Source organism: Malurus melanocephalus, unplaced genomic scaffold, assembly GCF_030028575.1.
Source record: "Malurus melanocephalus ecotype Western Australia unplaced genomic scaffold, MMel_1.1 scaffold_271, whole genome shotgun sequence".
In the NCBI taxonomy this organism is placed as follows: Eukaryota; Metazoa; Chordata; class Aves; order Passeriformes; family Maluridae; genus Malurus; species Malurus melanocephalus.
Window position 1 is genome coordinate 697,075 of NW_026623503.1, and position 12,291 is coordinate 709,365.

Here is a 12,291-nt window from a genome sequence, read left to right on the forward strand (position 1 = left end):
TCCCTGCCTTTATTGGCAAAACACCTGTCTTTCAAACCAAGACATTGGGTTAAATATTAATTAGGATTTTTATAGATAATTCTGCAGAAACTAATGTTTAGTCCTCAGGGAGGTTCAAAAATGAAAGTACAACCTTTAAATCTATTCAGAAAAGCATAGAAGATAAAACAAAAAGCGTCATTACCGTATTTTAAACATTTTTGGTGTACCTGCAACTTGACCAGCATGTAATGCTTGTTCTCTGCTTTCAAAATGAGATAAAAACCAAGGAAGATATAGAGAAGAGCAGCAAGGAAAATAAAAATGTTCAGTAGGTTTGCCTGTGAGAAAAGTGGAAAGAGGACTGCAAAGGGACAGTGGAGGTAGTATGTTAAGCATCAGGGATTGGGGAAAGAGGTTGGAGAGCTATTTGCCACTGTTTCTAAATGTGCAAAATCTGGGAGCAAGAGGAACTTTTCCACTATGGACCTGTTCAGCTGTGAAACTCAGGCCCAGGGGACACCATAAGCAAACCAACAATCTAGGAAAGCATTGACTTAATTTGACAGGAAGTAAGTCATATACAATTACTTCTTTTAAAGTAACAGACCAATATTTTAGTACTTAGTGAGTGCATGTTGCAATAATAAGGCTATTGAAAACATTTCTAACAAAATGTCTATTATATTGTTTAGTTAATTCATACATTTGGTTTTAACTAGAATTGCAGCTGCTGTCAATGTAGTGTGGCCTGTGTGATGATTCCATAATGTTTTCTGTCTGCCTGTGAGTAGTGCCATTACAGAAAAAGCCTCTTTATCTCTTCTGCTATTTCCTATTCCAGCTCTGGGAAATACGTTGAATCTTCTTCATTCTTCCTCTCTCATCAAATACCTTACCTCTCACTGCATGTTCCTCCGTTTTCTTGTGTAAGGCACGGAAATAGTATTCTGGGTTGTGAGTAGGCCTCCTGAGGTGATGCAGTTGAGGTTTGATGGCTGGTGGTGACAAAGGAAGAACAATGATGGTTACCGTGACTAGCTTTCACTCACTGGTGGAAAAGAAATCGATTCCTCAGAAGCTGTATCCATCCTATTCAGCACAGTCTGTCTGTGTAAAGGAGGGTTTCTGAGCCTGAGAGCCAGGATTCTTTTAGGTTAATGAGTAGTTACAGACAGTTAGGAAAAATTCACAGAAAAAAATATTTTGAAAATATAAATCATAAATATAGATGCAAAACTCTAAAATGGGGCATCTCAAAACTTGAAATTAGGGGAATTAGGCACTACAGAATTCTGGATCTTGAAATATCCTTATTTAGACATCTCAGCAGATAACATCAGTACAGGAAGGAACATTCTCATGATTAGAAAGCAACAGTTTAGACAGTAGATGAAACTGCCAAAATTAAACAAAGAATCAACTTTATATTTACCTATTGACATATACACAGTGAACCGCCTCATTGTTTTCAAAGCATTGCTGATCAAGGTAATTTTGAGGTAATAAATGTGAATTGAGATATTGTTTCCCAGAATTCATGAATAGGTGAGTCTGAGGCATTTTGTCTGATTTTCCAAAAAATTACAGGCCATTGTGAAAGCTGGAAGTGGTCTACATATGAATCTGACCCTTTTCAACTTCTTGACTCTGTTTATTTGAATCTACGTTTTGCTTTCTTACYTCTTTACATAGACTAAAATATTAAACATGACCACAAAGTATTTTCATCTTATGCTTAGTTATTATAAAATAACAATTGAATAATTAGTGTGATAAGGATTTTAAAAGTCATTGCTCTTATCAACAATCCTAAGGACGATAAAAAAAACTCCACTGTGGGAGCTAGCTAACATCACAGATTCAAGTACTAGAATAGTCACACTCCCATCTTGCTAAACTCCTCAAGTGATTAATCATACTCTAAAATGTCTCAGGAAAGAAAGAGCAGTGGATTTTCTAAATATTAGAAATGCACATCCAGATTTTTGCATAATCAGAATCCTTATTGTTCTCAACTGGATTAGTTTCACATTCATTAAAAGGTTGAAAAATACCCAGGGGAACTACTGTTCTTGGAGGCACATTCACTTTTCATATTAATTCCATTTTTTTGTTCTCAGCATGCATTCAGCCAAACTGTTATTGAATTTTCCATTGCTCACTGTGGGGAACTGTTTATTGTTACCAGGAATTTTATTGGTTATTGTGCCAGAAGAGATGACTATGCTAATAAGCTTAAGGGGGTTTATCCAGAACAGTGACAGTGCTGTCTATCATCTTCATAGAGATGTGGATAAAGGAGATTAATGACATTTATTTTCCTAGGACTTCAGTGCATCAAAGTGATGGGCAGAAGACTCTGTCAGGACTCTAGAGTTCTGTTCCCAGATTTCTGACTGACTTCCTGTCTTACCTTGACTATAACTTTTACTCCAGTTTGTCTACATGTAAAAATGGAATAAAAATTGCAATACTTACCTGACAGGGTTTTAATATGTGACTTCAATAGGTTATGATTATCAGTACCTTCATGCATGCAGTGTTGTAAGTTGTTTTGGTTTATTTTTATTTTTTTTTATTTAATATTATTTAATTTTATTTTATTTTAATTTAGGGATAATAACTCTTATTTTTTAAGATCATGTCTATCATCAAGGCAATGAAAGCAGAGATTACATATTTGGTAACACTGTGTTGGCAGTGCCAGTGTACTACCAGCAGTGCCAGTGTAGACTAGAATGGTTACACAAGCAGCACCACTCAGACTGTGTGCTGTCCAGACACTAACTCAGCAAGGAGACTGAGTGCATTAGCCACTCTGTTTGCTCTGACTGATGGGATGTGCAACCCATCATCTTACAAATCACCCTAACCAAGTCTGAGGTTTATCATACACACAGTATTTCCTCTTAGCCCTTCTTTGATACAACTTTTTCTTTGATTCTTGTAAAGACACTGGGTTTAAACACCTGGGCCTGTGTCTACATCATGCCTTGATTTGAATAAGAGATGAAAGAATGAATGTCAGAGCTGACACTTAGTAGGAAACATGCACTGGGGGAAATCTTCTTACTCCCTTTTGCAGCCTTTGGCAAGAAAGGAGGTTTTCTGCTGTAATTATCAGAAAGATTTGCAGGATGAAGGAGCGGGAGAAATTTAGAGTGATTCAAGAAAGGCTATAAACTTGAAGAGGCTCAGTCTCCTAAGAGTGTTAAGGAAATCTGTGGTTATACAAAATGCACTATTGTCCAATGAGACACCTCAAAGTTCAAAGACAGCTACTTAGTGGTCAGTCACTATAACACTAGAGAGATCTTCACCATAATTTCCTGTGGTGCCAGGAGCAGAAGATGTAAGAAAAGGGATGCAGAGATGTTCCAAGTGCTTTGAAGCACTCACTAGTGTCCTGCCAGGCATGGGAAGAATTCTTTCCCCCTAAGGACATGTGGCCCCTGAGATAGCTCCAGACTGAGGGACAATAGGGGTTGGACATCTCCTGGGAGGTTCGATATGGATCAGCCTGTCTGATGATGTGGAAGTGGATTTTTCTCACATGCTCAGGGAATAGCCAGTTTCTATGTAATGCTGAGGTCAGAAAGGAATTTTCCTGCAGGGCAAATTTTTACTCATCCTGGGAGGTTTTTTGCCTTCCTCTGCATTATCAAGTATGACCACTGATCAGGCTCCTCCAGTCCCTTTTGGCAAGGTGACTACCTGCTGCTCATGCACCACGAAGATATCCTGTTGTGCTCCACATCCGTACTTCTATAATCTTCTTCCTTTGTGTGGTTGTTCCTCAACCTGATTATTTGTGTTCTCTTCAGGAAGCAGGGTCTGCTTGGCTTGTATTCCTTTTGCTGCTTTCTTTAACTCTTAAACTGATAGACTGCAAAAAAAATTTTTTTGAACTAAACTGAAATGCAACACCCAGCTCCTGGCTACACATGGGCATTGTGTTAACATTTGTGAGCAGTGGTTCTGATATGGTTTCAGAAAAATAAAAATAAATAAACCCACCCACTTCCAGTTGTAGCCTTTGTGTTTTGTGTCCTTAAAAGAATTTTTGGAGCTGAAAAACTCATGGCTTTTCAAGCAAATAAAATTGTTATTCATCATGCAAGTAGTGGTGCACAGGGAATAGAGATAGAAATATAGGAGAATAGAATAGAGCATATTACTCCTAGAATTCTGTATGACAAGCTAAGATCCAGGTCTGAGGGCTCCAGCTCTCTGCAGTGCAAGGCCCAAGGCTCACCCAGGAGACAGGGACAGATATGACCATGCCTACAGCAGGGCTCAGGCAGGGACTGAAGGTCCCACACTGAGCTGGGACACATCCCCTGGATCCCAGACAGGAGATGGTCAGGATCTTAGGTAAGGCTGGTTCCAGACACTGAGGCCTAACACAGGTGCACTTCCGTGACCCTGACAGAAGTAGATCTTCAAATGTTTCCAAGATGCAGAAATGAAAATATGATCGCTCAGTGATTGCAAATAATAACAGCCCGGGTATATCAATATCCCTACTGTGCTTTCTCATCACACTTAGCCCAGGTTCCTGTAGAAATGTTTTGTTCATCCTCTTTGCATTGAGAGAAAGGAGTCACTCCAAGATGCAGCAGATGTGCCCAGGGCATCTGGGCTCCCTGTGGTGCTGTGAAATGTTACTAAGTGGCCAGTAGACTCTGTTTTCACCACTGGTCAAGTCAAGGTAGGAACACTGTCAGAGCTCGCTCCTGTACACAGCTACCTCGCCTCATAAAACTTGACCAGCTTTGTAACCCCTTGGTCACAAAGAGGTGGATTCTTCCCTTCTCACACTTAAAACTGACAAGGTACAGATTCAAAACATAGCAGTGAGGAAGACTGACCAACCTGCTGGCAAAGAGATGGACTGGATCATGCATACACATGCTTTTTTTAGTCAGACTCACTCCTTTCAAAGTGATATTAAACAATATGTGATAAAGCTTTGCCTTTTCATTCAAGATGCTGCATGCAATTTGCATAAACAGCAGAAAACAATAACTTTTTCTCAATTAGAAAACCCTGTGTGTGTGTTTACAGCAGACTGTTCCTTCACTACATATTAGTGGCCACTTCCAGCAAAACCCTCCCCCCCAAGAAGATCTATATAGAGCATCCAGAAACAATACAATTGTGGCTGTAAATAAATTATGTCATCAGCAATGGATTATATACATGGAAAATGTTGTAATATTACGTACTCTTGAGCATGTAGTGTGGATAACTGAACAGAAAGCTGATTTGCAAACTATACCAGAGCAAACAGATTGCTGTATAAGCCATGGTAACAGGGCATGAGTAGGAACTTACTAGTGTTAAAATAGCCAAATATAAAAAACAACCCTCTGTCCCTAAACCCATTGGTGCCAAAACATACACTGAGGTGGTAGGTCTCTAAAAAGAGAGAGACAAAACACAGGCTAGTCATTTCTGAAAATGCCACACAGAAGCACTTTTCTATAATTAAACGTGATGTTGTCTCAATGGGTGTTGCTGCTGGAAGCAAGGCCTGATGGGCAGGAAATCCAGTTTCCTTCTGCAATAAAGGGACACTATTAGGTTGATGACTCCCCTCCTTTGAAGGTGGATCTTCCCTACCTCTGTTTTTCTAATGAAAACAGTTAACAGATGCTTATGTAGGGAGATATGTTTAAAGGGGAGTAAATCTTATCATTCCCAAACAAATGAGGAAACTGGACACACAATAAGAATTTGAGCAAGGTCATTTAGCAAGTCATCAATAATTAAGGGACTGTACTTGGTAGATGTGAAAACCTGGAAAGATTGATGTCTCGACATTTTGGGGTGCATGTGTTTGGGGAAAGGGGCAGATTGAGCTTTGCCCTGGCCAGACAATGCACTGCCCTGTACATGTCATCTCTCTGAAGCCTGTATCCCAGCCTGTCAAAGCCTTCCAATCCCTGGAGGCAATACTCCACTGCCACCTCTGGAGCCCCTAATCAAGGTCCTGAGTGACCAAAAGACCAGAAGGCCCACCTGGGGAAACGGCACAGGAAGGCCAAGGAGTATTTAAATCTGAACACAGGGCAGTCACGTATCTTCACCCAACCTCCCCTTGGAATTTCTGTTGGAACACCACTGAAACTCAGGAGTTGGTAGCTATGTGTGTGCTTTTCTATATCTTTTCTATTTTCTGTCTTTCTTGTTCTTCTTCAAATTCCCTCTTCTTTGAATTCTTGGGTAACTTAAAATAGAGTTTAGAGTTTAGGCTTATAATTTATAGGTAGACTTATAGCTAAGTTGAATGGGCCAAGTTAATATTTTGAGAAATGTTCTATGCTGATTGAATGCTGTACTAAACCTTTTGCCAAATTTCTCTGATTTTCTGAAGTTGCCAGTAAAGTCTTTTGTTGTTTTGAGCTCTTGAAAATAACCTGTTAGTATTTGTCCTGTGCATCTCACTCAGAGTACATAAACAAACCTAAGCCCTCTTCAAAACCTCATTGAGCAAATTGTTTGGGGCCTTAGAGCTTTATGCCAAAACCTTCTCTTCTGCATTTATACCCCTTACCTGCTTATTATAATGGTGGTCTGCAGGCTCAGAAGAAGTATCACACATAAGGGATGTGCAATATGCCATTTGCAGGTTCTCATTAACGAATCTATGGGTTAAAGGTGGTATAGAGCTGGAGAAATGGAAAGTCCTGTGTATGCCTTGCTTGTTAAAAATAAACAAGTGACCAGTGCAAATAGGCTAACAGGTATAAAAATGAATTCATTTTAAGATTAAATCTCTTTACATTAGATGAGAATTATAGGTGTAGTGAGACACCAGTGTTTCATTCCTCAATTTTTTCTTAGAACAATTTTTTTCTCCAGAAAGCAAGACCTCTCCCAGATTTCTCCAAAAAGCAAGACCTCTAAATGCCACCCACAAGAAAATCCTGGGTGAAAACATCCAAAGTGGTAGTCTCTTTAGAAGGATGCTGCCTAAGTGGGCAGCTTTACATTTACTCTATTTGCTAAAGTTTTCCGTGGTAGATGGCGAAGGGGGATTAAGCTACTTTTGGTGTTGATGAGCGCTGAGATTAGCTTGACTCAACAATCCTGAAGTTAAACATTCAAACAGTGTTTCCTGACTGGCACCATAATGACAAAGTTCCTGATAAAGGAAACAAACAAGTTATAGTACTGATAACTTGTCTAAAGCTGCCGAGCTAAAGGCTGCTGAGCTGTGGTGTGGTCTTCGTGGTTTAGATACTCTTACAGATTGTGATTTCAGCCAAGAGTAAAGTGATAAGGTGAGATTTACCTGGGGGTTCTTAAATAAGCTAGTTGAATCCTCTACCTCAATTTCCCTATCTTTAGAAATTAGGTAATGACACTAACTTCTTACAGGGGAAGGGTGGTGAGAAATAACAGGTATCCGAGCAATATTCCCACTAAATTTTAAAAAAATTGGTTATTACTTGAATTCTCTGGTGAGCCAGATGCTGAAAAGTAAACAGCAAGCACCATGTCTTCATCAAATGTTGAAAGCACAAAAAAAAAAAAAAAAATTAGCCCTTCTACAACTTGAATTCAAATGCAGGGGAGCTCTCATTGTTTTTATTTGATAATAGGATGAAAATGCATGAACTCAGTTACAGAAAAACTGGAAATGTTGAAAAATTGTGTCTTCTTTCAAATCAAGAACTAAAATTAAATACATACTATTAAAAATTATTTTCAGAACAATTAAGACTATTACTTGGCGTCACTTATTTTGTTTTACATTTTTTTTCCTTAGGACTCTTAAGAAGCCAAATAGGTTTTACCATTGCTCTGCCCACCCAATCCCAGGAGCAAAYTTGCACTGAGTTTTGTTTTCAGCACGCATTTTAATTTGTTTCTACTTCCTGAATAGAAAGCAGCATAGCAACCTGCCTTTTTTCTTCCTTGAAAAATGTTAGAGAACAGGTGTCAGTTGTTTATTTTAATCCAGCTCAGGAAAGGAGTCTCCGTTATCAGTTCTGCTAACATAAACATACTCTAAAGTTTATTATCAACCTCATACATAGAATTCCTTGCAAAATGCCAGCTGAGAAAAAATTGTCTCATATTATTAAGATCCTTGAATTTGGTTAATTTCCCCTTATTGCTCCTACCAAGAGGTTTAATGTATCTTCTTTGTTTAGAACCTGTCACTGTAGGGTTAACCACAAGAGCAGTGAAATCTATTGCCACAGATAAGCCGTAGCATCCACCCTTTCTCCCTGCTGAAAGCGGACATTGCACTAGGGCATACAAGAAGTGGTATCATCTGAACAAATAGAGAATCTCTCACTTATAAAACTCATGGTGGTGTAATCAGGTCCTACCACAACAAAAGAAGATGGTGCAACCCTGAAGTACTATGTGACAGAGAATGAATGCCCTGTGTGTAGTGAGCTGTATATGTTTTTGCTGTTTAGTCTTTGTCCCCAGATGCTGTTGTAGGACTAGCAGAACTTTGCATGCAATACTCTTTGATTTCAGTGCAACTAGAAGAGCAGTCAGGTTCTAGGTATTATTTTGCACTAAGCTGATTTGCAGATGCAATGACTTGGGTCAGTCAGGTAAGAATAGGGAGCAGAAAAAGGTAGTGAGATATTACTGTGAGAATCCGGGCCTGAAGAAAACAAGAAGACCTGGTAAAAACCCAACAAAAACACTACAATGAAAACAGTAAAGATTTTTTTAAATTGCATATAAAAGTGTATAAAAATATCACCCAAGCAAGAAGAAAAGCAAAATGTTCACAGTGTCATTCTACTGCTACATTTTATCACTCGAAAATCCTAATGGTGATAAGTAATTTTGTTTGATAGATGAACTTCTGCAACAACCAGCAAAGACAACGGAATTATGTATATTCCTCCTACCACTGCATAGCATCTAAGCTCAGGATGTTATAAGTACCCAGCAGTTAATATATAAGTGCTTGGAAGAAACTAAAATAATACTTAATGCTAAGAGTGTGCTATCAAGCTTGTGAGCATGTGCTGTCTTGCATTTAAGTATAAGGGTAAATAAATTTGCTGAAACTGAGTTGCAGGTCCTCAGCCAGCTTGCTTGGAAGTAGTTCTGTTTTATTCCACCTGGTGGGCAAGTTCACAGAGCAGGGTGAGCTGATCCCTCAAAGACAGGCCTGCATCTTGGTCTTGCTTGAGGTACAGAACAAAATCCTCTGTGCTTTCTAGAGATCAAAAGAGATGTTTCATCACCAGGAAAGCAGTCTCAGTAAGTAGAAATGCTCAGAGAACATTTAATTCTAACAGAAAATAATGGCTGTGGCAGTGGTCACCTGTGCTGCTTCTGTGCTGATCTTACTTTGACACAATAGTCACACATGAAAAAGGATATCTGGGATGACAAAACTTGTCCATCTATGGGAGCAGGAGGAGCCCCATATTAGGATGTGCAACTGACACTGAACTGAGACCGAGCAGACCTGCTCATGTTGTAGGTAACATGAATGGGAAAATCCTCTATACCCAATTCACAGGGGGATGAATTATGAAAAGTGAAAGCCCAGAGTTTTTTCCTCCTTTCTATCTGGCCAGCATTGATGTCGGGTCCCTGGAGTAATTTGCATGTAGTCAGTGCCACAGGGGTCCTCCTCTTCCTCAGCCATCATATTTCTGGTTTCAACTGATGATATTCAGACACCACGCCAGTAAAGCACTGAGATCAGCACTGGTTCAACATATGAAAGCAAAGTTTCATTCAGTTTTCAATTAGGAAATAAGGTGATGGATTTTAAAAGTGTAAAAGAAAAGTATTCAATTATGCTCTCATTTTCTGAGAATAAATGGTTAACCTGTGGTAGAGATCATCAAAGTATGAGGAAGTTCAGTATTTTAAAATGAAATGTGAGGGAAAAGAAGACAAGAAATATTTAAGACCACCTCACATGCTCCTGGAAATACACTAGTTTATTCTAGTTAAAGCAAAAAAAGTGCTATACTTGTCAGGTTCCATCTTTACTAATTTGGATAGATCAGTGTGTTGTTCTATTAAAAGACAGATTTGGGAGCCATTGTTGAAATTGAAAGGATTAACAGCAAATTCAGGTAACATTTACTTTTAGCTAGGTGAGCTTATGGACCTTCTGATTACAAAGCAGCATAACATTATCAGCTATCTAATTTGAAATGTATTTTTTTCCAGACTGAGCTTGTAAGWCTTTGTGAGTACACATACAAGTATTTTCATTCTCAAAGTGTAGTTTGCAAAAACACCACCATATACCATTCTTCTCTAGCATAACTAACTACATTTTGGAGAGCTTCTGTCCAACCACAAAATTTATGCTTGAAAAAAGAAACACCTAGGAAAAGAAATTTGCCTCTTTAATTCACCCATCAGGAACCAGGTCCCCAAATGTCAGATTCACTCTGATGCTAAACATCCTAACTATATAAATAGATAGTATATTTACCCCAGCTTGAGCTATACGAAAGGCTACACTTTTAAATGAGCTTCAGTCTGAAGATTGACTATTTAGATTGACTAGTCTGAAATATGTTTTAAATCTAAAATGGCAAGATTTTTTTTTTTTTTAAATTTATGCCTATTTTATTACCAGGATAAAAAAGGGTTGGCTTCCCTCATCTATATTTTTTCTTAGACATGGAAAATATTAGTGACATTCCTAATCCTTTTATAATTAAACATAGAAATCTGACCAAGTAACTTCTGGAATAAAAAATTATATCGTTTGTGTAAGGTAAGCTGGTTGGCATCAGTATTTTGAGAGGCCTCATCACAGGTTTGTGCATTAAAATAAATCAAACAAAAAAAAATCTATTTTCTCATGTGTGAATATTTTTTGCATATTGTCACAGAAATGCATGGTTCAAACCACTGAGTGTAACCTAGAAAACTGTTGCTCTTTGAGCCATTTAAATAATGACCAGGATACAATGGAACACCAAGACACTGGTGAGACAATGGAACAGGTTGCCCAGAGGGGCAGCAGATGCTCCATCTCTGGAGGCGTTCAACATCATGTTGGGTGAGGCTCTGAGTAACCTACCTAGCTGAATACATTCCTGCATATTGCAAGAGGTTTTGGATTAGATGACTTTAATATATGCTCTATGTCCCTTTCAACCCAAACGATTCTAATTATATGATTCTGTGAAAACATACTGACACTTTTTTTTCTATAGAGTGTTCAGGAATCCAAGCACTGTGTCACCATGAGTCCAAGGTCAGCTATTTCCCTTAACACCAGATAAAGAGCAAAACACAGATAGGGATACTTGCAATGGTATCCTCTCTATTATTAAGAGGGGGAAAGAGCTGTAAAAAGCATTCTGGCACCAGAAGACTCCTTTGTGCCTACAGATGCGTGCTCCCATATAATTCTGTAAAATTTCAGCATGAGGCAAATGGTATGGACACAATATTTGCAGAATTTCTGGCTTATTCATTGCCTATGTAGCCTTATTCAGGATGGAAAAGAAAAGCCTCTGAAAACATGACTGCTATGCACCTGGGGAAAGTTAGGTGAAGATGTAATTACAGAAACCCTTTCTCGTAAACTTACACCATTAGCTGATGAATACTTAATCTTTTTTCAGTTTTTGATTGATTCCTTTAGTGGAATAAAATAAGAGAAAGCAGTTAAGTATTTTTTATCATTATTTTTTATTAGTTTTTTACACATTTGCACAGTGGCTGATCTCTAGTTTAACTGGGAGGTGTCTAAACATACCATACTTTGGCTAACGATGCACCAGCACAAAGCTGCAGAGTGTTTCAGGGACATGAGGGAGCAATATAAGGAGGCAACCTGACAATAGATGCTTTCACCTGGCCCAGTCTCTTTGAAGGGTTTTGATTTCCAGATTTCACTTGCACTTTATATGTTTTCCCAGCTAATAGATTTCACTCTTTTTTTATGGCAACAAAAAATTCTAAAAATGCTGATAAACCACTCTACCTTAACAAATAAGTTACAAGGAGGAGACTGTTAGGCCTATCTTGACTGTCTGTGTATTAAAAAATATTTTGCTTTATACCTGTATGCTGAGATTAGCAACTTTGCCTACAGCATCTCTTCTAGAATGGTGATTCTGATTTGCAGCCTGCAAGAAGCAGCAAATGCATCACTTCCCTTATTAGCTCCTGCCAATAGTGAATACGCCTAATAATTGAGGAAAACTATTTTCCGACCTGATTTCACACCTTTGTGCCAGTGCATGATAAACAAGAACTGACCAGCTATGAACTAAGCAGTTTGGGACGGAAGGCAGGAAGGCAGGAAGGCAGGAAGGCAGGAAGGCAGGAAGG

The 12,291-nt window shown here is 38.6% G+C and overlaps 1 protein-coding gene across 1 annotated transcript in view; it reads right to left on the reverse strand.

Annotated features, from left to right (window-relative positions):
- Positions 1 to 623: 623 nt before the first annotated feature.
- Positions 624 to 12,291, reverse strand: part of PDE1C (phosphodiesterase 1C) — a 296,339-nt gene continuing 284,671 nt past the window's right edge. Inside the window, exon 19 of the mRNA XM_057376150.1 lies at positions 624 to 977. Coding sequence (XP_057232133.1) covers positions 808 to 977 — 170 coding nt within the window. The 3' untranslated portion in view covers positions 624 to 807. The remainder of the gene's footprint in view (positions 978 to 12,291) is intronic.